The following is a 25,688-nucleotide window of genomic DNA, read 5'->3' on the forward strand; positions in this document are numbered from 1 at the left end:
ATTAAACAGTATGGGACCTGTTATCCAGAATATTATCCAGAATATTGGGGTTGACATGTTTTGGGTACAATACCCTTTATCAAGTGATAAAGGGTATTGTATCTGAAACATGTTGTGTTGCCACCACTCGTAATACAAGTTTATTTGCAGTAATCACTGCTGGAGCTCCTTTTTCTTGTTCTATTTTGGATTCAACTAAGAAGTTGCAGCATAGAGCAACCATTAAGGAATTGGACATACACGTATTTTATTTTGAATTCGGTACTAACCACCAACCCCTTTTCTTCTATTTGATGTTACTAAGTGTTACCTAAAATATTTCTAAATTATCAGGTATTCTGCATAGTTCAGTGGGAATAATTACTAGGCAGCTGTATCAGTGCCTTTCACTTTTTGAAACATTTTCATTCTATACCTTTTCCAGTTCCTTTTTTCATTCTGGGTTCTTTGGTAGAATATAAATGGAGTTGTCATTGTTTTTTTCATTATACAAGACCAAATAATTTTCTTAAACATGGCTGATGTACCATGTTCTGTACCACAGTGGCCTTTGAAGTTGGCATTTAAGGGTGTGATCAATGAGTTTCAAAAGGTTAGAGGTTTACTAAAGATGTATGCCAGAATTTTGACAAAATGTTGCCAATTTATATCAACCCCCAGAGAGTAGTGTTATACGAAACAAAGAGAGAAACTCAAAAACTGCACTTCCAGTCATAACCCCTTTTTATAGAAACAAATTTAACACATAAATCTACAGTGTTTGGGCTGGAAACCATATATCTATCATGTGATGACGGTGTCATCATGCTTTTTTTTTTAAGTTAAATGTGTTGTTGTTACTGTGGTCAATCAAAGCTGTTTTGCCTTTTATTTTTCTCTTTCAGTGTATGTGATGCTAACCGACAACTAAGCTGTTCTCCAAACCCAGGTATTGAAACATGGGCATCTGGGTAATTTGTCTCATCAAATTATAAAGTATAATTATTTACAAGGTCACTATTGCTGCTAAATAATATTAATACTCAGTACAAATTGGTAGGTTGCCAAGTCAGTCTGAAAGTCAATGGTATTATTGGTGTAATATCACCTTTCAACAATTAGAACATAATTTACAAAAAATTGCAACACAACAAAATTATATGCACATAAATAAGTAGTGACAGCGAATCTGGCTGTGAAAATGTGGGCACAACTTTTTTTTCTCACTCCAATTGCATTTAATTCAATGGGTGTTTTTTCTTGTGGCAAATTTTTTGTCTCTTCAACTTGTCAATGGGCGTTTTTTTTTTATGGTCGACTTTGTTATCTCTGCAACCAATTTGTCTTGGTGACTTTTTTTGTCAAAGCGATTTTTATTTTGGCCCCAGTTTCATGAAAAAATTTGCAGATGCCAAATGCAGAATTTCTATGTGAAACCATTCCTGCCGAAAAAATTCACTCACACTATAAATAAGGAAATAACATGGTCATTGAGGTGCCAGCTTCTATATTACACTGCACAGGTCACACATGTGATATTAGGGCAAATTGGAAAGTTAATTTGTCTTAAGTAACCAGGGGCTCCTTGGACTGGAGAAAGAATATTAATACTAAGGACATTAAATGCTTCCATCATGCATCAGGAATTTAGCTTTTGTTAAAATACAACTTCCAAAATCCTTTCAAAATTCAAAGGCTATTGGGAGAATGGTGGAAAATATATGTTCCACAAATTCTGAATGATCATAGGATGAATATATATTATTTATATATTAGCCATCAGCTGCGTTCGCTAGCTTTGTACTTTCTCTTCTCCAAATCTACAATTCCCTGTAGTTGGATTGTAAATTATTTTCTTACCCCTCATGTGCTAAGTCAATGTATCAATGTAAGTCAATGTATCTAATAAAGCAATTGGGTTTCTACAGTACCAATGGATGCCAATGAACCTATTTATTTCCTTTTATCTTTTGCCAGCATGCTGCAAAATGGATGACGATTTTACAACACCATCAATAGATCATACAGGGCCACCAGGTGGCAGCAGTATTTCCACTCCATCAGGATCACATGACGGCAATACTGGCTCAACGTCAACGTTATCACCATCAGGATCACATGACAGCAATACTGGCTCAACGTCAACGTTATCACCATCAGGATCACATGACAGCAATACTGGCTCAACGTCAACGTTACCACCATCAGGATCACATGACAGCAGTACTGGCTCAACGTCAACGTTATCACCATCAGGATCACATGACAGCAATACTGGCTCAACGTTACCACCATCAGGATCACATGACAGCAGTACTGGCTCAACGTCAACGTTATCACCATCAGGATCACATGACAGCAATACTGGCTCAACGTTACCACCATCAGGATCACATGACAGCAGTACTGGCTCAACGTCAACGTTATCACCATCAGGATCACATGACAGCAATACTGGCTCAACGTCAACGTTATCACCATCAGGATCACATGGCAGCAATACTGGCTCAACGTCAACGTTATTACCTCCAAATACCCTAATTTCAACACACAGTTCACCAGTACTCTGTGCTCAGAGGATATGCGTCAATGGAAAAGTACTTCAAACTACCACCCTTTGCTCAATTCCAACAACTACTCACATAACTCCTGGTAAGATTTCTAGAAATAAGAAAATATATCGGTGAATTGACTTCATTGAAACTATGTAAAGCAGAAAATAGGATACATCTGAGCCTTTACAGATAGCCAAGGAAGGGTAAACAAGTCTAAATGCCTTTTTTTTTGCAAACGTATGTAAAGATTTTTCAAATCGTATTTCTATTTAAACCTAATAGACTCAATGGAACATTGATGTGATAGATGCAACATTAATATAATGTTAATATAAATAAAAGGGGGTCCATTTACTAACAAGCGAAAAGCCTGTGGCTTTTCCTATATTTCTAAAAAGCTGTAAACATTAAATTTGAGATTTATGTGTAAAACCACAAAAACCTCTAAGGGAAAACTTTGGCAAGTAAAAGTTGTCAAGGTGCTATAGTCAATGGGAGCTGCCCTGATCCTGCAGGAGAGGTGTTACCTCCTGCCCATAGTTCTATTGATAGCATGACTTGTATGCTATTAGCCAGTTGAGGGTAGAGGGCATTGATATCACATCAATAAAGACTTATGCTCATCAAAGCACAGGATGAGGGGACTTGGCAATGTAAGAAAATGGTTTGCTCATGTTTAATGTCAAAATTAAATATAAAAATATTTGATTTCAGCGCAGGATTTTGCATGAAGAACACTATTGTGATAGTAGCAAATGAAAACAAATATAAAATAAAACCATCAGATTTTTTACTCTCTACCATATTGTTTTAAAATAGACTTTCTCCTTGAAATGTGTATATGTTATAGATGAAGCCATGCTTTCAACTGCAATGCATAATTTATATTGTATGCTTTCCAAATAATGAGTGCTACCATTCTGTATATTTTTGCCTGAATGACAGTTAGAGATTAGGCAGGATGAAACTGATTAGGCAGGATGGAAAAATAATTACACATGGGCATAACTTTATTTCTGTTGCCCCTTCAAGAAAATGGGAACCAAGACTAGGGGCCAAAAATATATATAAAATGACATTAGAGGTCACCATAGAAAAACTTTCTATACATTTCTATGGGTTTTTAGAAGTGTCACCTTTTACCTTTTAATCTTTCACCCACTGATTAATACAATTCAAAAAATTCCATAGGACTGATTAGACAGTGAGTTCATTTTTCTTTGGCAAGCTCTAAATCTCACATTTTGATAAATATGTAAGTGGGAAAATACATATTCCCCATTCGCATATTAAATACAATGTGAGGGATGTGGTTTTATTTTGCACTAGACATTATTTTATATCCTGTTAGCAATGTCTAATTTATTTCTTATTTACTCCAACAGCAACAACTGTGACTACCACAATATGTTCGTGTAATTATAATGGAACAGTATATGAACCAGGTAAGGGATAAAAATTACATTTAGGGGCAGATTTATCAAGGGTCAAAGTGAAAATTCTAATTTGAAATTTGAATTTTCAAGTTTTTTTGTTATTCAAGTTCGATTCGAGTTTTTCAAAAAATAAATTTGATTTTCAAGATTTATCATACTCTGTCCCTTGAAGAACTTGAATTTGACTATTCGCCACCTAAAACCTGGCAAATCGCTGTTTAAGTCAATAGGGAGATGTCCAGGGATCATTATTGATTTGCAGCCTCCTTGAAATGAGACCTTTGCTAAATGGGCCTCCCCATATTTTGTAATAATATGCAGATTATGATTTTTTTTATCTTATTTGATTGACATCTTGATATTCCTGTAAACAAAAAGAAAATAGCATGAGCAAGCTTTATGATGTATTCATCTCTGCACAGTGTAACATTACACAACCTTTGCCCAGTGAACAGAGGTCTGTATGATGAATAGATGAGCCCCCAGAGTGCAGGTAAAGGTGACCATACACAGACAGATTGAAGCTGCCCATAATGGTCCTTTAGATCGATTATTGGCAGCTTATCTTCCTGTGTGTGGGCTTCTGATGAGTCCCCTGATCAATATCAGGCCAAAAATCATCCTGATATCAATCAGGCAAGTTTAATTTTTCCTGAAATTGAGGACCACATCAGCTTGTTGATGCGGTCCTACGACCCATCGGCCCCCATTCTCTTCATTGTAATACGATCGTTCAGCCCTAGGGAAGAAGAGGCAGTGGGACAGTACTTTTATACAGAGTAGTGCAGCTACCCAGAACATATAGTATTTTGACAAACCGTAAAACAGAGAACTTCTTACAGGTCAGGAAATCATAAAAAGTACCATTCTTGGAAAATGCTACACAGTCATATGTGATGGCAGTTGTGGGCAAACACCTGCAATTGAAATACCTTGTGATACAACACCAACAACTACAATAACTACAACACCAACTACAACACCAACAACTACAACAACTACAACAACTACAACACCAACAACTACCAAAACGACAACACCAACCACAACTAAAACAACCACCAAGTCAACCACCGTCACTACAATCAGTACAACTACTCCTTGTGTGGTGAGTTCTTGTCAAGATTTGTTTGTATGATATCCAGAATATGTGTTTTGTAGCCTTACGCTGATGATGCCTAATTCTTTAAAAAATATTTCAAAAATACTATCATACTAATGTCTATGTACACATTTTTCAGCCCTACACAAACTGGCAGATGTGTAACTGCACCAAAGCAGTATGCAATTCAGCAGGTCAACTACAGATTGTTCAAAAGGGTTGCACACCTCCACCAGCAATTACTTGTGCCAATAGAATGGCGCCACTTGCCGTGCCAGATGATGACTTATGCTGCTGGCATTGGGAGTGCCCATGTGAGTATATCTAAACATCATAAAGTTAGCTCTTAAAGCAAAACATATTTAAAATGTTATCTGTTATTATTTATTTAGTAAAACTCAAATTGTTTTTTTATATTAACCAATTACAGAGAAAATGACCATGTCCTTTTAATTGTACAATAGGTGTTTATAAATATGCGACAATAATAACACCATATCTCTGAAGATAAAGGTATTATCAATAAATATCAAAGAATCCTATAGACAAGAAAAGCAACAAAAAGAAGCAAAATCATTCTCATATTAATTGAAAAATATTGTGTCCTGCTTCATAAATTTCCTGCCTATGCAGTTACCAAAACACATCACTTGATAATAAGGTTAATGTATGTCCACAAGTTGTGGTCCCTGCAATTTTCCAGCAATTGGATGCACGTAAAACCTCTTTCATTTTAGAAAATTGCATCAAAACGCACTCTTGACCTTCTTTATAGTTGTGCTTGGTGCTGCTCAGTCCTTCTGCCTTTTGCTCTGAATCGAGGGCTGCTGCAACTACTACAGTAGAATGTATACACCAAGTTTAGGCTGAGTCCATGATGTGGTCAAGTATTCCTATTGAAAGGGTAAAGGCATATAATAGCGCAGGCATATTTAGTTTAAAATAATAGACTTAATTTTGTACTTATCCACAGAGAAGTTTAGGCATTGTGTGCAATTGCGTCTTTCCTGAGGAAGAGCTGACTACTAGAGTGCTGCAGAAAGTAAAGCCTTTAACGAAAATTGCTAATAAATTCAAAATGGCTGGTATTTTTTAATTCATATATACTGGAAAGTTGCTCATAATGATATCAACTTTATACATATCTAGATCTATGTATTTGTAATACCTTTATTAGGCAAAATCGAATCAAATTTTTTTGATTTACATATTGTTAAATTTTTTACTAGCCATAAAACAAAGATGACAAAAGTCATGTTTTGCACCGTAAAACATCATCATTGCATCCAGAACTTAGATGAAAGCGTTCATAGGAATCCAAGAACAAAATACAATTCAGTCTCATCCAATTTAGATGGATGATGTTAATGGTAATTGTGGGAGTGTACTAAACTCTGAACTGCAGTTAGTAAAATGTTGCATTCCTCTACAGAAATTTTTTAAAAAAAAATTAAATTGTGCATTTGTTGTGCAAGTTGGAACATGAAAAATGCATAAACACTTAAATCCTACTTTAGACCTCAGGTTGACATTTTACCAAAATTTCAATTCTTCTTTAGGTATGTGTGCTGGCTGGGGAGATCCTCATTATCTTACCTTTGATGGAACCTATTATACATATCAAGGAAACTGCACCTACGTTCTTGTTGAAGAAATTGTGAAAACTGTTGATAACTTTGGCATTTACCTTGACAATTATGACTGTGGAGATAGAACTGGTATTAGCTGCCCCCGCAATCTTACTATACGACATGAAACTCAGGAAATCTTAATTTCACCTAAAACATTTACACCTGTATCATTGGAGGTAAGCAGTAGCAACATTCCTCTAAAGTAACCTGGTGGCAAGGTAGCTGATTGAACACAGACAAAAAATGTTGGGCACACATATTCACATTCATCCACCCACTGAATAACTCTTAATTTCATCACATTTTTTATCCTAGACTCGTGTAAATGGACATCTTGTGTTGCTTCCTTATTCAAAATATGGAGTCAAAGTTTACAAAGCTGGAGTAAATTTTGTGGTGGAGATACCAGAACTTAAGACCAATGTCACTTATAATGGTGTGACCTTTAATATAAAGATGCCATATGGGAAGTTTTTTAACAACACACAAGGACAGTGTGGTAAGTGACAATTTAAGGTCGAACTTTTTTTGTTTTTTTCTGATTTACCACATTAGTAAATGATGTAGTATCAATGAGTCTAACTGTACCAATGAAGTGTGGAAAAATGTTTCTGGCTAGCTCTTTAATATGTATTCTATCTTTTACATTAAGTATGTGTGCAGTAATGTTGTGATGTTGTAATAAAAAAACATGTGCAACACAATGCAGCTTTTTTTTTCTGCCAGCTATGATTGCCTTAATCTGTGCCACCTGGGAATGTATTGAGTGGCTGTAAGCAAACCTACAGATGTATTGTATTCAGTGGTGAGTTTTGTGATGGAAGATGCCTCAGTAAACCCACAATCATCTGTATGTGCAGAATTCACTTACATTAACAACATGATTGTACATATCTTTTGTGATACAGATATTGGATTAATTATCTGGAAACCTGTTATCCAGAAAGCTCTGAATTACAGAAAGGCTGTCTCCCAAAGGTTCCATTTTATCCTAATAATACAAATGTTAAAAGCGATTTCCTTTTTCTGTATAGTAATTACTGATGGGCGAATTTGGGCCGTTTCGGCGGGAAATTCTGGAATTTTGCGGGAAATTCGCAAATTTTTCGGCGAAGCGAAACGCCAAAAAATTTTCGAAGCGGCGCCTGTTTCTCATTTTTGATTTTCATGGAGGTTTCACAAATTTATTTGCCGGCGGTGAATTCGCAAACTCGCGCCTGGCAAATAAATTCACCCATCACTAATAGTAATAAAACAATACCTTGTACTTGATCCAAACTAATATATAATTAATCCTTATTGGAAGCAGAACCAACCTATTGGGTTTAATTCATTTTTATATAATTTTCTAGTTGACTTAAGGTATGAAGAGCCAAATTACAGAAAGCCTCAGCTTCCAAGCATTCTGGATAACAGTTCCCACACATGTATATTGTTGTAGTTACAACATTGTGAATGCTGGTTTATTAAGAGTCGGTGTTTTGTTTTATTGACATTAGCATTTTCCAAATATGGGGGGGGTGCACAAAAAACTGTAACAATGTTATTGTTTTATCTTAGGTACTTGCACAAACAACCAAGCTGATGACTGTATGATGGCTAATGGTACAATCACAACTAACTGTGTAGCTATGGCTGATTCTTATATTGTGGATGACCCAATCAAACCTCAATGCAAGAGCAACAAAAAATTACCTCAACCAATAAGTCCAACTTGCAAATCTTCTCTCTGTGACCTCATCATGGGACCGTAAGTGTTTTGAGATTTATTCGTAAAGAGTTTATAAAATAATATGAATATCGAGCATTGTGCCCATAGCTGATAAGCGGTCGAAACAATTTGGTTACCGAGTTCAGAAAATATTCTCTATCGAGCATATATCAACACACAACCATGCTACTGCTACTTATAAAACCTATAACATGTAGCCTTAAATGTATATGTACTATAAAAAAAAGATACCTATTACTTTTTGGCTCAAAATTGTTTCGGTATTGGTGTTTGGTTTGTTGAGGTTTGGTGCAAGAAATAGAAAACCAACAAAATAATTTATTGATAATCTATAAAATATGTTTATCTTCAAAAATAAATTTTGAAGTCTCCTCAATTTTCTTCAGAGAATCCTTTCCGATTACAAGAGGGCAACTTTATACTAAGCATAAATATGAGTTAAAGGATTTTCTAATCACAAAACACAGATTTTTCTTTATTAGTAAAATAAAAAATGCATGTATCAGTACCGTTCAATGTGCATAGCATTGCAAGATTCCAATTTAGATTTCAGCTATGAGAATGAATTGTATTTTACTAACTGTGCTTTATGCTCAACCTATAAAAATGCAATTTATTTGTTCAGTATGGGGGTTATTTATTGATGCCGAAAACCTGAAAAAGTAGTGGTAAAATTTTTTTAGTGGTTTATGTTCAAACTTGAAAAATTTGAGTTTTTTGTGAGACAAAAGACGTGTTTTATCCCCGATACGTTTTTTTTTTAGTTTTTTTATTGATAAATAAGGACAAATCATAGATTCTAGTTTGGATTTTGATAAATAACCCCCTTAATCTCAGTGATGTATGAACACCATTCATAACTTTTACATAGAAGAAAGGATTGGAAAAACGGTGCTTTCAGAAGCTATTTACCCTTTCACATTTTCAGGTGAACTTATTTTTTGTTGTTTTTTATTTAAGTCTTTTCCTAAAATGCCATGCGATACAACCACCAGAACCCTTCTACCAGGCCTGCCTTTATGACAGCTGCAATGTGGCCAACTCAAACATTGAATGTACAAGTTTACAACATTATGCCTCAATCTGCGGTGATCGAGGTGTCTGTATTCCATGGAGAAGCCAGGCCTCAGCTTGTCGTAAGTTTCCTATTGCAACTCTTGCCCATTAGGTCAAAACTCTTTACTAAGAGACCTATTAATCAAAAACTGAATTTGTGTAATTTTAAAGGCTTTCTAGACTTTAAATAAACTTTTAAAAAACTTGAATGTTTGCCTATTTATTAAAAAAGTCCAAATAGAAAGAACTAGATTTGACTAAACTCATGAAAAAACCCGAACACCGCAAATTACTATTTTGCAAGCTCAAACAAAAATGTAAAAACTCTTAAAATTCAAATTTATGAAATAGTTGAAATCACCTTTTAAACTTTTAGATGTTTTAAAGTTTTCCATTCAAGTTTTTTATGTGTTTTGTGCTTAATAAATAACAAATGAAAGTCTTTGAAAATATAAAAAAAATATTGTAAGCACATACATTTGCAGTAAAAAAATTTCACTTGCAATATACATATTCAATTGAATCTAATAATGTATATTCTTTCTCTTGTTTTAGCTATTACTTGTCCTTCTAACAGAGTATACAATGCATGTGGTCCAGCTATCCCCTTAACTTGCCAGACTACGTAAGTAGCCATTTCTGTATGATACAATCATTTCTGAAAAAATACTAGGATTGGGCAGGGATTTGGCCTTTTTCAGCAGGATTCGGATTCAGCCAAATCCTTGTGCCTGGCTGAACCAAATCAAAATCCTAATTTTCTTATGTAAACTTTTCTACTTTTTCCTTTCCTGCCCCCAATCTGCATATGCAAATTAGGATTTTGATTCAGCATTCAGCCAAATCTTTCACAAAAGATTTGGGGATTTGGCCAAATCTTTGTGCCTGCCTGAACCAAATCTGAATCCTAATTTGAATATGTAAATTAGGGATGTGAAGGGAAATCACACAACTTTTCTTCACAAAACAAGGAAGTAAAAATAGTTTTCCCACTTTTTCTTTCCTGCCCCTAATTTGCATATGCAAATTAGGGTTTTGATTCAGCATTCAGCCAAATCTTTCACAAAGGAGTTGGGGATTCTGCCAAATCTTTGTGCCTACCCGAACCAAATCCGAATCCTAATTTGCATATGTAAATTAGGGGCAGGAATGGGAATCACAAAACTTGTTTTCCCACTTTTTCCTTAACTGTCTCTAATTTGCATATGCAAATAAGGATTTGATTCGGTATTCGAGCAAATCCTGGTACCTTCTGGTACAGCTTTATAAAGCAGTTAAAGAACTGCTAATAAGTAGAAAACTGCTTAAAACCTTACTGTTTCTATATTGATAACAGAAATACACAAACAATATAATTCTTACATATTCCTAACTGTTCAACTGCAACAAAAATAATACATATGCAATTCTTGAATACATTGAAGACAAAAAAATTAAAAGTACCTGACCTTTGTCTCCCAAAAATGTATCCACTTTTATGTCCCTGCTACCTCAAATTTTATAATCTAGAATAGATAATTATTCTTAACAAATACAGTGCAGAATACCATATGTCACATAGTCTTAAGCACACTGATGAATCAAAAGAAAAGATAAATAATACAAATACATTGTCATGTTCTATGTTCTGCAATAAAATGTGTCATGATGTCTAGGCCAGCGATTATGGCTGGAGACAAACATCACTGGTGATGTTGCCCAAAGCAAACAATCAGATTTCTTACATTGTTTTTAAGGAGCAGAGCATGTAACAGGTTCACTATATTATTGTAAGACATAATTAGTATAATTACTGTCTACATAATCTCTTGAGCAGTTCTGGGTCAAGTGGAGTCATAGTTGTTCCCTTGTCTTAATACAAATCCCATCAAGATCATTACTTCACTAATCTCTTGCCTTTTGTTGATAAATGTTACGTTATACTTCATTCAAAGGAAATCTTGTGAAATTCACAAAACACTGGTTACATTTACATTACAGTCCATACATTCTAAATCTTTGTGTGATTATTTATCAGACCAACAGATGCCAAAGCACTAAAAAATGACAGACGTGTCGTGGAAGGATGTTTCTGTCCCAGCAGCACTATGCCATTTAGCGCGGCAATTGATATCTGCGTAAACAATTGTGGTGAGTATATGTATTGGTATATTACCCAGACAGACTAATCTATCTTTAGGATTTAAGGTGGCCATACACGACCAGATTAAAGCTGTTGATATCATTTGGCAGTTTATCTGCCAGCGTATGGGTGCTTCCCAATCGATATCTGGGCAAGGTTTGATTTTTCTGGCGATCCAGGGCTGCAATCGGCTAGTTGATGCGGTCCTCATCCTTTCGATGCCCAGTCTCTTGGTTGTAATCCAATCGTTTGGCTTTAGGGCTGAACATTCAGATTAACCTGATATCGCCCTGCCATTGGTGGGCATATTGGCAAAAGATCTGCTCATTTGGAGACCTCGCCAAACGAGGGGATCTTATCGTGTATGGCTATCTTTAAGGTACAGTACAGTTTCTCTTCATACCAAATCCAATTAAGGTCTCTTTGGTGTGAATATAAACCGTGTCTCATCTAGCAGAATTTTCTTTAACTATGGGTTAACTAAGCTCTGTGTATACACGAGAGAAGGCATTTGGGTACATTCTGCTTGATGTGGTTGAAGAGAAAGCTGACTAATTACCTAACGATGGGAAAAACCCATCAACTAAACTAAATTCCTTTTGGGTTTTACTCAGTGTTACAGCAAAGACAGAGCAGTCAGCACTGCCTAAAATAATTTCTTTTAATTATTACAAATTATAATCCATTTGTACTGATACTTTGGGCCAGATTCAATTCAGTGAGACAAAGTTTTCTCATGGTTTACCATGTGTAAACTTATGGACGAGATTCAATTTGAGGAGAAAAAACTTCTAATAATTCAGTTAATTTTTTTCCAATAGAATTCAGTTGGGTTTTGAAGTGACCAGTAGTGTTCTCTCCTCATTATGTATTACCCCAAGGCAGTGTGTAATATAACATGCAGGGAAACCTCCCCACACCTCCAATAAGTAGACTGAGAGTGAAGTCTGTAGATTTTACTGGGATATTAAAAAGAGGTGAAACTGCAATAAAAAGGAAAATGTACATTTGCAATGTACAGCAACATATAAACATGTATAAGTATATAACTGCAACATAAACACATATGTTGGTGCAAATATATGCAGCAATGTGTCTGAGCTGCTGGCAGTTGTAGTGGTGGCTTAGTACAGCTTTAAGTATTTTTTCTTAGCAGCGATGCTACCATGGAGGAGAAGATAAAACTGCACTTGCTCCTTCCACAGCATGGGCTACAGAATGATGTCTTATCCCCATAAAGCACTCTGCTGGGTCACATGTTGGGAGTAAGGCAGCCATATATGTTCAAATGTAATACTGTCAATGACCAAATGGAGGCGATGGATAGATAAATGAAATAGCCAGCAGAGGGAGTTCACTAAAACTGAGTCATGAAATAATAATAAAAATATGGTGAAAGCTTATGCTGGAGACATGACAAGTAGTGAGATATGATTTAAACTGAATTGCATCTCAAATTGAATCTTGAAAACTTGAAAACCCAGCAGTTTTCGGTTGATAAACCATTTTCTGGCCTTTTATTTGCTAACAAAATGTATTTACTGTGTAGAGTGTGGGTGCCGTAGTCATGAGAGGAAAAGCTGTCACAGTCCAGAGTGAGGGACAGAGGACATAAATCATGCTCCATTTTACTTATACATATAATTGCCAAATTGGTACAATGCAATTAAAAAAAACACTTAGGGGCAGATTTATCAAGGGTGGAATTTAAAATTTGAATTTTAAATTTGATTTTCAAGTTTATTTTAGTGTAATTTGACTAGGGAATAGTCCAAATTTTAAGTTTAAAAAGAATTCTAAATTCAATTTTAAAATTTGTCATGTACTGTCCCTTTAAGGATTCGAATTCGACTATTCACCATCTGGCGGACTTTTTTTAAAAAAATTCAAATTTGGTGAAAAAACTAGAATCAAATTAGATTCAAATCTAATTTTTCAATAAATTTTGATTGGTCATTTGTATTTTTCCAAATTTCGAGTTTATGGGAGTTTTTATAAACTCCCATAAACTCTAAATTTGACCCTTGATAAATATGCCCCTTACACTCAGCTTTCACCATCAAAACATTTGTTAACCTACAGAAGTTCTCACTGTTTTTGCAAAGTAGTGGGATGGCATTCTTTCAAATAAACTTCATGGTTTAGGGTGGGCAAATCAATATGAGGCAGTTTATATTTGAAAATGTGAAAATTGGACCCCCCCTTGAGTTAAATATTGTGCTCTGCATTAATTTTGTTTCATCATATGAACTGTAATAACATATTAATGTTTTTTTTTAAAAAAAAATTTATTCCAGGGTGCGTTGGACCAGACAACATTCCCCGCTCGGTATGAATTTTTTTATATATATATACAACAAAATAAGTATGGTTGTTTAGTGGGTATTTGCCACCAAGAAAATATTTAGTTTAGACCCACTTTCCTGTTTTGCTAAGCCAAATGTAAACCTTGCAAAAATTATTAAGAAATGTTCTACCTATTTTCCTATTTAATTAATAACTATCTTTGAGTAGCAATTACCCATGATGACCTGGTTGTCTTCAAAAAAAGAGATTAACCTTGTTGATAGCTTGGGTTATATGTGTCAAATATTTAATGGTTCCTTCCTTTGCAGTATGGAGAATCCTTTGAGTTTAACTGTGAGACCTGCATGTGCTTGGAGGGTGGTCGTGGAATAACCTGCCAAAAAATACAGTGTCTTAATGTAAGAAATGAAGTGTGTTCTCTGGAAGGCTTCTACCAAGTGACTCAAGTCAGTGAAACAAACAAATGCTGCAGTGAAACTGTATGCAGTAAGTATCCACCTGCTATCTTGTTATGTGCATTAACAGCAAATATTTGACTATTACAAGAAAACTGACTGTTTTTTTTTTTTTGACCAGTTGCCCAACAGCCTAGATTTTTAACTCAGGTGCTCAGTTCCTACCATACTGCAATTCCTAAATTTAATCTGCCAATGCTTTTTGTTGGTGGAAGCAATGTGTATTGAGAGATAACGAAGGAAGAGGATCTGATAGTTCCAACTGTTGGCCCGATAAGGTGCCTTAAAGTTCTTGTCTACCCATAGATATTGTTTTGTCTTTACATATTGAAAGCCAATGTATGTTATACCCCCTAAATTTGTTTATGTCTTTTGTTCATCTATGCAATTTTTTCTTTATGTTTTTCCCCTGAAAAATATATTTGTAAGATTTGGAAATCAGGGCAATTTATTTCATATTTATACCAAATCAATACTATTATCTTGTTTGAAGGATGTGACCCAAGTCGGTGCTCAGACACCTTGCCCAAATGTGAACCTGGATTTGAAATTAAGGGTGGAATTGAGGATGGACATTGTTGTCCCACCTATATTTGTGGTAAGTAGAATTAAAGTAAATGCATGCTACATGTATGCTAGTTTTTGGTTAGTAGAACTCTCATTAGTGATTTTCTTGTATCTGTAATAACATTTTCATGAACTTCTATAGAGAAATAAAGGACACAGTGAGCAAGCGTTTGGGTTTTTGCTTTAGGTTTTGGGTTTAGATCAGCTTTAATTTCTCTTAGAGGGATCCCATGATTTACAAATCAAGAAAATAAACTTGATTGACGGGTATGCTATATGGCCTCCCAATGCTAGACATTTTGTCTTGTCTGGTCCTATAAATATTCATAAAAAGCAAAAGCATATATGTATTTTTATGCTAGTGTATTTGTAGGATACTATGTTAGGAGATATGTTACTAAAATCAAACATCTGATTTTTGCATGTCTTTCTTTCAGCACCAAAACAAGTTTGTGTTAGTGGAAATGCTGAATACCTGGTAAGTATTCATTTTAAGAGATAATTTTAAGAGATTAGAGAAACTAAGCACATTAACTTCTACATCTGAGATATTATAGCTTTTGGCAAATCAGTTCTAGTATATATGTTTATATAAGTAAATAAAAACAAATACAAATGATAAAAATAATAATTAAACAGAATCTTTTCACATTATATCATAGTCTGACTAACGTTCAGTATTTTTTATGCTGGACACCAATTAAATCAGACTTCAGAATCCAATAAACTTTGTAGATCTTATTGTGATTTTGCCATTTCACTCAACTATATGTTATTTCATGTAATAACAAATGGGGCATATGCCTAAATTACTTTTATAAACGTATAACCACCTTTTACATAGACCAAAATCATTTTTAGAAGATGTTACTAGATGTTATTATATTATAATAAATGTTTATGACATTATTGGGCCACTTCTATATATTTTATTATTATTATTGTATCAATTATTTTATCTATTATTTTATTTGTGTGTTCCCACAGCCTGGATCTCATGTTTACACAGAGACTTGTGAAAATTGTGTCTGTGCACAAAATGGAAACAATTTTACAATTGCCTGCGACCCAATTGTCTGCAACATTCAGTGCCCAACTGTAAGTAGTGTGCAAAGAGAACTGGAATATTTTAATAATGTCAAGGGGCATCCCCTTCTTTCATCCGCTCTTATGATATACAATGTGCTGTACAGATGTAATAAAACACTTTGATTGTAATTTTAATAATAAATAGGTAACAATAATGTGAAACATTTTATTAACAGCTTCTATTTACTCTAACAGGGTTTTGAGGCAAAGACAAATTCCCCATCTGACTGCTGTGGTACCTGTCAGCAAACCAGCTGTGTGGTGAATTATGATGGCTCCTACCGGCTTATGAATGTAAGTTCAGGCATAGTAAATGCTACATAGTAATAAATATATTAATCTAGCGTATATTTAACTAACATGAGCTTATGCATCCATTATTTTTTCAAGTAAAAATCTTGGTTAAAATGTAACACAATGAAAATTATTAACCTTGCAATTTACCATTCTAATCATTTTTCTACATTTTTCTCCAGCCTGGAGATGTTCTGCCCTCCACGAATGATAACTGTACAATGTACAAATGCTCATTAATCAATGATCAGTTCATCACCACTGTCTCTCAAATCTCTTGCCCCATATTAAATGAAGAAGACTGTGAGCCTGTAAGTAATTCACAAGAACGTTTCTCTATGCACCTTACTTATTTACATGGTTTCATTTGCATAATGGTTTCCTGTAAAAGCATAAGGTGCCATTATTATGGGTAGCTGCTTATCGAAGGCTACATGCAACTTTGCATGAAACAGAATACAACATGTATCATGCCTAATTTTATATTTTGTGATATCAGTCTTATATTTGCATTTTTGTTGTAAATATCTTGTTCTATCTATTACCTCATTTCTCTGTCCACTATTTTCATCCTTCTCTTTCTTTCAGTCTCTGTACCAAAAAAACAGAAGCAAAAACATACATGTAGGGGCAGATTTATCAAGGGCCGGAGTGAATTCGAGGGAATTTTCGAAGTAAAAAAAATCGAAATTCAAAGTAATTTTTTGGATACTTTGACAATCGAATAGGATACTACGACTTCGAATTTACTTTGAATTCGATTTGAAGTAAAAATAGTTTGAATATTCGACCATTAGATAATCGAAGTACTGTCTCTTTAAAAAAACTTCGACTTCAATACTTCACCAAATTAAACCTGCCAAAGTGCTATATTAGCCTATGGGGACCTTCTTGACCATTTTTCTAAGTCTTTACACATCAAAGTAAAATCGTACGCTAAAATCGTTCGAATCGTTCGATTTTACTTTGATCGTTCGATGCCCAAATTCGGTGAAAAATACTTCAACTTCGAAGTGGAAGTATTTCAATTCAAGGGTCGAATTTCAAAGTATTTATCACTTCGAAATTCGACCCTTGATAAATCTGCCCCATAATGTTTATTCATTTTCTAAAGCTCCAGTCATTTATTAAAGCTACTGTACTTGATCACTCCAGGAAGTGTTTCAGTATACAATTTTATCTTTCTGTAATAGCTTCACATCTCCTATCATCTGGAATTCTTTCCTGACATGGGTTACCAGAGTTGCTTTAGGGAGTGTTTAGGTTAGGTTGTACCTCTACTACTACTAGTTCTTTAAACAGAAGGCTGCAACACTAAGGGGGTTGTTTATTGAGCTTAGAATTCTTCTAGTCAGACTTTTAAAAGAGTAAAAAACTAAATTTTAAATTTATTAAAGTCCAATGGTGTTAAAAGTCAGATGAAAAAAGTACTTCAACTCAGACCCACCGAGAACATGTAAAAGTCAATGGCAGATGTCCTGTTACCAATATGAATATTTTCGTAGTTGTCTGGTTTCAAATGCAAAATTCAAAAAATGAGCAGGATTAGGATTTTTTTTATGATTTTAGTGTGACTTTTTCCACACAAGAAAAATTTGTGAAAATGTATTAATAAATAGGAGGTCTGTGCAGATTTGGTTGGAGTGGTTTTTAGAAAAAAATGAGAAAATTTCATAGTTTGATAAACAATCCCCTAAATCTCTTGCCTATAATTTAGCATTGTAAAGCCTTTTTAAAACACTGAAAGTTATTTTTAACATACACTAACATTTGTCCCTCACAATACCAGGGGACCGTTCAGCTATCACCCAATGGATGCTGCAAAACATGTAAGTCCTTTTTTTTCATAATCAAATTTTCACAATTTTAAAAGAGAATGTAAAAATCTCAAAATGTCTAATAAAAAACATTGACAACTAAAAGCTGCCAATTTTTTTTAACGTTAACTAGATTCTCCTACTTAATTGAAAATGAATGAAACAAATTCATTTTTGTTTGTGATTACATTTTTTTCACAATTCTGTGCAATCACAATGAACTTAATATAAATATACTAACTATATACAGTGAGTTCTCCCTCATTTTACATTGTTGTTGTGTGATCCCACCTATATATTATGCAGAATACATTTCCCTAATTTTACATTTTCTTGGATTTTAACAGGTTTTTTTATAAAAAAAGTAAATCACATACTGTGTCAGTCTCAAGACATATTCAGAAACTATACAATAACAAGGCTACATCCGGCTACATAGATATGTCTGTCAGTACAAACATTTTATTTTGCCCCAAATATTGATATCCAAATTTCATTGGCCTACAAGTCAATACAATTCATATTATTATTTAATTAATTATTGATATGACTGCATGGACGTTTAGATGTATTCTTTACCAATTGGCTGTTGACCACCTACACAAACAAACGAGGCAATCAGAAGAGATTTGTTTTCTTTTAGGTTCAGGTTTATTGCATTTATATAAAATACTTTCTAACTTTATAAATAGTTTGTTCAAGAGCTCATTAAAATTTGTTAGAATGTAGTAAGCATTTGGGCAAATTGCCACTTATGTGGCCAGCTAAAACATGATAGAGTGTAAGTCATGGAGTTCTGGGGTGCTCTCAGTCTTTTCTCTTCCCTATGAAAGCAAACCAGAAATAAAATATTAAATTGCAAAATAAAAATTAATAAAATTGCCAACTTGCCATCTTGTATGTTGTGTGTGGTTAAATATGTTAAATAATGTTGGATGTAATAAATCCTTCTTTAAATAAGTCCTTCTTTAAATGGCTAAATATAACTATCACTACAGGTATCCAAAAGGATGCATCCTGCAAGGTACAGACATTTGATGATTACTTGATCTATCAAGGATGCACATCAGTGGCGAGGGTCAAAATGTCTCGCTGTGAAGGATCCTGCGGAACTTCTTCAATGTAAGATAAACTAATCCTTACAGACTGAATATAGACTGAAAATAGACCATGACTATATAAATATATGGTGCCAATTAATTTATGTTCAACTATTTTGCTTCTTTTCAAATTAGTTTTTTAACCTATTTATTGCTAGAGTAAGTGACCTTTAAAACTGCATAACGTTGGATTTATTGTTTTCGCTTATTGTATTAAACTTTCTTTTCAGGTGCTCTCCCTTCTAGTCTTCATAAATATAACCTTTGCTTAATTCTGGATTTACAGTACTTTAAGATTCCTTAATATTTTTTGCAAACTATTTTTCTGTTGTATTAGATGCAAGTGTGACTTGATACAATTCCAACACAACTTTGTTTATGGAAAGAAAATATTTTAAAATTGCAAAAATGTCATCCGTATGTCAACTCTGATTTAAAACTTGGGGTCAGTTCATATATTGAGTTCTGTGTTAGTGATTACTCCCTACATGTCTGACTACAATGAGTACATTTAATACAAATTATAAAATTCAATACTGAAGATGATGGGAAAAATTCATATTCACAAAGTACTACTACTGAATATTTCAGTAAGCTATTGCTTATCTGGATAATTTTGTAACCATCCCCCAGATAAATCACTGACAAATCCTGATCTTTTCTCACTGAATGCTGGCCAGTAGTAAAGTTAGTAAAAATATGCAAATTTTACTGCACAGAACCCTATAATGTTATAAAAAGCTGACATCTAGTAACCTATAGCAATTAATTCGATTTTTGTTTTCAAACAGCTGGCCAGTAAATCTGCTAATTGGTTGCTATGGGTTACTACAGAAATGGCTAACTGAAGACTATTTATTACATATTATTACATAATAATTGGTTATTATTGGATGAAATAAAATTTGAAAATGTAGTAAGATACCCACAATAATTACAATAATTTAAGTTTAACTCCACTATATTTCCTCTGTCTAGGTACTCGGCTGATGCACAGACTATGTCCCATACATGTTCTTGTTGCCAAGAGGTTCAGACTACAACAACTAAAGTGAAGCTGCAGTGCCCTGATGGAACATTACTTGATCATACGTACATTGATGTGCAGGAGTGCCAGTGTACCGGTACCAAATGTCCAGATGGAACTGTATAGGCTGACAATGTAAACCTTTAACAATGTATACTATACAAGTTCAGATGAAAATGTATAGTCTGGCAATATAAACCTTTACCAATGTATTTTAAAAAGAAAAAAAAAATAGTCAAAAAGTTACAAAAAACAGTTGTTCCATAATCATTTTGCATTTAAACAAATGAGTTGTCGATTTTTGTGATTTGTACCTTTGCCTCTTAAAATTAAAGCACTTTCTCATACAACTAGGGTCTGAAAGATTCATTCTTATGCTTTTTCTAACATTAGTACACCTGAAATCTTCTATATCAGTAATTATTTGAAATTACTGGTGGTTCAGTGCTTTCAAACACAAATTAACATAACTATTATGGGTGCAGAGATGGATTGAACAACTGCATGAGTTATTAAGTCTGGGCAACCTGCGTAGTAACCTATAGCAACCAATCAGTGATTAGCTTTTCAGGCAGCTGCCAACAGAGGAATACAGTGCAAAACAATGCAGAGGGAATGAAAATCATAGTAAAAGATATTTTAGAGGTGTTTTTGTGAGTAAAAAATAAACTATATAAGAGGTAAAGAAAAAGGTAGAGTAAACAGAAAGGAGGAATGTGGAGAAAACTGCCCAAAAGGACAGAAGAGAAATATTGAAGAAAAAATGAGTTGCATAAATATAAAGAAAGGAAGTAGTGTGCACAAGGACATAAAAAATGGTTGACTTTAGAAAACACACACACAAAGGCAATAGTACTGTACAAACAGGAGGAAGATGAATATCTAAACCAAGAAAGCATTTATCAAAAAGATTCATATATTAATATACATATTATTGTACAATGAAATAGAAGCAATGGGATAGAGGAGAGAACTTTAGAGAGAAAATAAAGGAGGGATGGTGAGAGGGTTTAAATAGAAGAGTGAGAAGGTAAAGGTAGATGGAGTGATAAAATAGTGCACATGGAAATAAAACACAAAGGTTCAGATCAAAGAGAGAAAATAAGGGAGTAATGTGATAGTGCCAGAAGAAGAGTTAAATGAAATGGGGACGGCTTTAATCGTTGCATGCTAAAATAGAATTATTAAGAGACATAATAATTAAAAGGCAGTGAAGGATTAGAAAAAAATAAATATGAGAAATGAAAGAATTACAAACCAATAGAAGATAATGAAAATGAGAACACACCTGGAGTGAGCAGCTAGAAGAAAGGGGGCAAAAGGTACACAAGCAGAGTTATGGGCAGTATATGGGCAGCGTATAAGCAGTAAACAGAAGAAACAGTCCTGGATGGAGAGAGCCAAACGAATATACACTAAAATGATATTTGATTGGGTGTGTGCATACACATACTTACTGCTGACATCAGGTAATGAGCTTTAGTAAAATAGAAGGTCTTAAAGTACAATGGGTCAGATTCAATTTGATGTATCTCCTAACTTTATTCCAAATTTTCCCCTAGATTTCAAAACAGTTTTTATACATTTTCATTTAATTTTCTATTACTGAACTCAAAGGCTATTATTTAACTAAGCTGTAAGAAACATACACATGTAAGACCATTTAAGAACCATTTGGTCAGTTAGTTATGGTCAATAAAGACGGTGATGGCATGCAATGCACCTTTTAGGAGATGTCACCACTCTTCTAGAGATAATTTGACAGCAAGTAACTCTCGATTCCCAATATTGTATTTTTGCTCAGAAGTGGAAACAGGGACCCCTCTAATCAATACAAGGAGGAAGACTTCCATCCTTCTTTTCCACAAAGAAGAAGTCAGCTCATGGCTTTGGTCTCAGAAGAAAACAGGGGATAAGTACACCCTCGAGGAGGTATAGTTCCGAAGAGGGTCAACTGGAAAATCATAGGGATTATGAGGAGATGGTTGTAGACATAGGATAAAGGGGAATACCTGTACCAAGATGATTGGCAATGTCTGAGTCCATGAAATTCCTGGCATCTCTGGAATCAAGGAAGGCTTGCAAATTGACAGTTTTAGCAGGAGAGAGATGTGGCTAGGACAATCAGGGGAAAGACAAGGCTTGTGGCTGTCTAACTTTACTGAGGATATGCAGACTGGAAGTAAAGGAACTTTCATGTATTATGAGCTATGATAACTTCATGCTAAATAAAATAAGTGTTTTAATAGATGCTTACAGTATCATATATATTAATGCCAATGCTATACTGAAGACAAATCTCAATAAAAATATTTTGCCTTTAGAACCCATTTTATGTGCTTGAGAGAGTTCAGAAACATGCAACTAGACTCATCTGGTAAAAGTAATGAAAGATCTGTTAAAAGGAATGAAAGAATTAAAATATGAGCTTAGACTATTAAGGACGTTTTCTATTGAAAAAGGCACTTTCAAGAGCATGGATATTTTATCCCATATAAAAAATTAAAAAACAAGAGGCCACTCTTTAAAACTTAAGGAAATTAACTTTTATTTGAAACAGCATAGGTGGGCAGTGAGGTTGTGGGATGTCCTGCTGAGTGATGTTATGTATAAACAGTTGGTTGATAGGTGATGATAGGTGCTCACTACAGGTCTCCTGCTTGCACAGGAGACAAGCTTATAGATAAGCAAGACGTCCAGCAGCATATTATCTGATTCAAAATTCAGTGAACATTTTATTCAGCTCTTAAAGCAACATACAGGCAACATTTTATGTTCCAAATGGTCCCTTTTTTAAGCTAAATACAAAGTGACCATGCCACAAATTTAAAGACCAAATGATGGGGTAAAAAATCCAGCACCAAATTAGTGACATCACTGTACCATCTTACTGTGTATCAAGGACTATGCAGGCCACAGTCAGGCAATTCCAGGTCAGGGCAGGCAGCTCAGGATTAGAAATGTAGTTCAGACAAGGGCAGGGTACAATCAGCTGTAATAAGCTGGGTCACAACAAGGTAGCAGGTACAAACAATGCTGGATAACTTGGAAGTAAGCCAAGATAACGTAGGAACTTGTCTACATGTTCAACATCCATATTAAGGCCTGGTGCCAACACTGACACACATTAGATGCAAAGCCTAGCATGTGCACCATAAAATGAAATACTTTGTATATAAAAACTGTTTTATGTCTACTAACCTGGTTCTATTTACCCTCTCCATATTTGATCCCCATATAAAAGCAAAGCACTTATCACTTGTTGTAAAACCAACACAGATGGGGGATATGTAAGGGTAGCATTCAATAAAGTAGCCAATAAAACTATTTTAATCATTAAAACCTTCCCCTTCTTAGTTAAGTCCCTCATTAAATTATTTTTCATAACTAGTGATGGATGAATAAATTCTCCATTAAATGGTATACAGTTTTGATAGCATCATGCCATTGTATCGAATGCAACATATTTTCTTCATCTGCATAACATTTGCTGTCATCCTGATTTCATTTGTTTAATATGAAAATCAAATAAAATATTTTAAAGTAATAAATTCTCCAGGCATGGATTTGCAGCGAATTTCCGTGTTTCACCATCTGGCCTGAAAAAAAATTTGTCCTATGCATAAAAATTGTAGAGACAAAATAGTCACACGTATAAAAATTGTCGCTCATGTCAAAAATTATCACGTGTCAAAATTATTTTGACACCCATTGACCAATCCTTTTTGCGAATTTTCGTTGTTTTGTGAGTTTTTTTTGCCATTTCACGAGTTATTCAGTGAAGCGAAACAGGACAGTTTCACCCATCACTGTTCATAGCCAGTTTATTTCCAGTCATTCTCTTTAGAAAAGTACCTAAAACCTTGACAGACTGCTGTACTTGCTTCCTGAGCACTGTGGCTTGTTCCTATCTCTTCTGTTCCTTGTTCTGGCTCTTGTTCTAACTTATGCATTAGTCTTATTCTGCTCTGTGCATCTAGTCCTGTTCTTGTTCCAGTCTTGTCTATGCCTTCTCTGTTCTTTCCTTGTCTCTATGCCTATGCAGTCTCACTCCAGTCTAAACCTGCTCCATTTCAGTCCTGTTCCTGATCTTCAGCCTCTCTTCCTTCTCAGTACACGTTGGTCGTGACAACTCCTTGCCTGAAAGACTCACTCCTTTCCCTTTATAATCCTTAGAAATCCCTTACAACTGATTTATATATCTTCAGCAAGCTCACAACTAATAGATTCAAACAGATAATTTATCAACGAATAGATTTAATTTGGGTGTTCAGTTCATTATACTCTTTCCTTTATTTAGTAAAATAACCCATAATTCTCTCTTTAACAATTGCACACCATTTTAAAGTGTCAGTTTTGTGCTCACTTGCCTGATATACTTTACAAACAGTATGAAAATTATCATTAATTTTCATCATTAAGTAAGGGGGAATTCATTTTTAAACCCCATCCCATCTTTTGCATGGCTAAAATAGGGCGATCAGAGATGTTTTCCTCATGTATTTACTTTACTGCTACTTAAGATTTGAAAATAAAAACAAGTCAAGTCTGGAGCCAAAAACATTACTCTTCTGTAAGGATGCAAGAACATAAAAGCTTCTTTGTACTTAAAAATCAGTCATGGCATTTTTTAGAAGACTGGCTGGTCTATTAGTAGTGATGAGCAAATTTTTTCCCACCCATAGACCCAAATTCACTAAGCACCGAAGCACCTAACGCTAGCGTCAATTCTCTAGCGTTGGGCATTTTCGTTACTTCGCAAATTCACTAACGAACAGTGGCGTAAATTCGCTAGTGTTACTTTGCACCCTTACGCCTGGCGAATTTTCGCTACGGACGTAACTACGCAAATTCACTAACGCGCGCAGTGTACTGAACGCTACCTTTTACACTAAACTTCCTTCGCCACCTCAGACCAGGCGAAGCGCAATAGAGTAGATAGGGATTGCTTCAAAAAAAGGTCAAATTTTTTCTAAGTCCAAAAAAACGCTGGCGTTTTTTCTATATTATAGGTGATAGGCTGAAAAAGATCGAACATTTTTTTGGGGCTCCCCTCCTTCCCCCCTACATTTCCTGACTCATGGCAACTTAACTATACAGTGGGCACATGTGTAGGGCAAAAAAAAAAAATATTTGATGTTTTGAAGGTTTCCCAGGCTTGTGTAGTGATTCTATGTATTCCTCCATTGAAATTTGAATTTGGCGCCATATGCAAATTAACCATCACTAGCGAAACTTCGCTTAGTGAATCAACGCTAGCGCAACTTCGCAACCTTACGCTACCCCTGTGCGCAACTTCGGATTTTAGTGAATTTGCGGAGCGCTGGCGAAACTACGCCTGGCGAAGTGCGGCAAAGTGCGGTGAAGTTGCGCCTGGCGCAACTACGAATCTTAGTGAATTTGCCCCATAGACTCTAAT

General features: G+C 34.8%; 1 protein-coding gene across 50 annotated transcripts in view; it reads left to right on the forward strand.

The window, feature by feature from the left end:
• Nucleotides 1-20,619, forward strand: part of LOC121393158 (mucin-2-like) — a 77,704-nt gene extending 57,085 nt beyond the window's left edge. For 49 of the 50 annotated variants that reach the window (XM_041560801.1, XM_041560820.1, XM_041560842.1 and 46 more), the window contains 24 exons: nt 885-928; nt 1,957-2,091; nt 2,140-2,187; nt 2,278-2,331; nt 2,422-2,631; nt 3,920-3,979; nt 4,813-5,078; nt 5,212-5,386; nt 6,632-6,879; nt 7,019-7,202; nt 8,264-8,453; nt 9,396-9,571; nt 10,047-10,116; nt 11,509-11,621; nt 13,911-13,942; nt 14,229-14,406; nt 14,869-14,973; nt 15,380-15,420; nt 15,930-16,040; nt 16,227-16,325; nt 16,508-16,636; nt 18,115-18,154; nt 19,141-19,264; nt 20,221-20,619. In XM_041560801.1, the coding sequence (XP_041416735.1) occupies nt 885-928; nt 1,957-2,091; nt 2,140-2,187; nt 2,278-2,331; nt 2,422-2,631; nt 3,920-3,979; nt 4,813-5,078; nt 5,212-5,386; nt 6,632-6,879; nt 7,019-7,202; nt 8,264-8,453; nt 9,396-9,571; nt 10,047-10,116; nt 11,509-11,621; nt 13,911-13,942; nt 14,229-14,406; nt 14,869-14,973; nt 15,380-15,420; nt 15,930-16,040; nt 16,227-16,325; nt 16,508-16,636; nt 18,115-18,154; nt 19,141-19,264; nt 20,221-20,395 (3,007 nt within the window). In that variant the 3' untranslated portion in view covers nt 20,396-20,619. The remainder of the gene's footprint in view (nt 1-884; nt 929-1,956; nt 2,092-2,139; nt 2,188-2,277; nt 2,332-2,421; nt 2,632-3,919; nt 3,980-4,812; nt 5,079-5,211; nt 5,387-6,631; nt 6,880-7,018; nt 7,203-8,263; nt 8,454-9,395; nt 9,572-10,046; nt 10,117-11,508; nt 11,622-13,910; nt 13,943-14,228; nt 14,407-14,868; nt 14,974-15,379; nt 15,421-15,929; nt 16,041-16,226; nt 16,326-16,507; nt 16,637-18,114; nt 18,155-19,140; nt 19,265-20,220) is intronic. The other variant, XM_041560802.1, reaches the window with a different exon arrangement.
• Nucleotides 20,620-25,688: the final 5,069 nt, after the last annotated feature.

This window comes from Xenopus laevis, chromosome 4S (assembly GCF_017654675.1).
Source record: "Xenopus laevis strain J_2021 chromosome 4S, Xenopus_laevis_v10.1, whole genome shotgun sequence".
In the NCBI taxonomy this organism is placed as follows: domain Eukaryota; kingdom Metazoa; phylum Chordata; class Amphibia; order Anura; family Pipidae; genus Xenopus; species Xenopus laevis.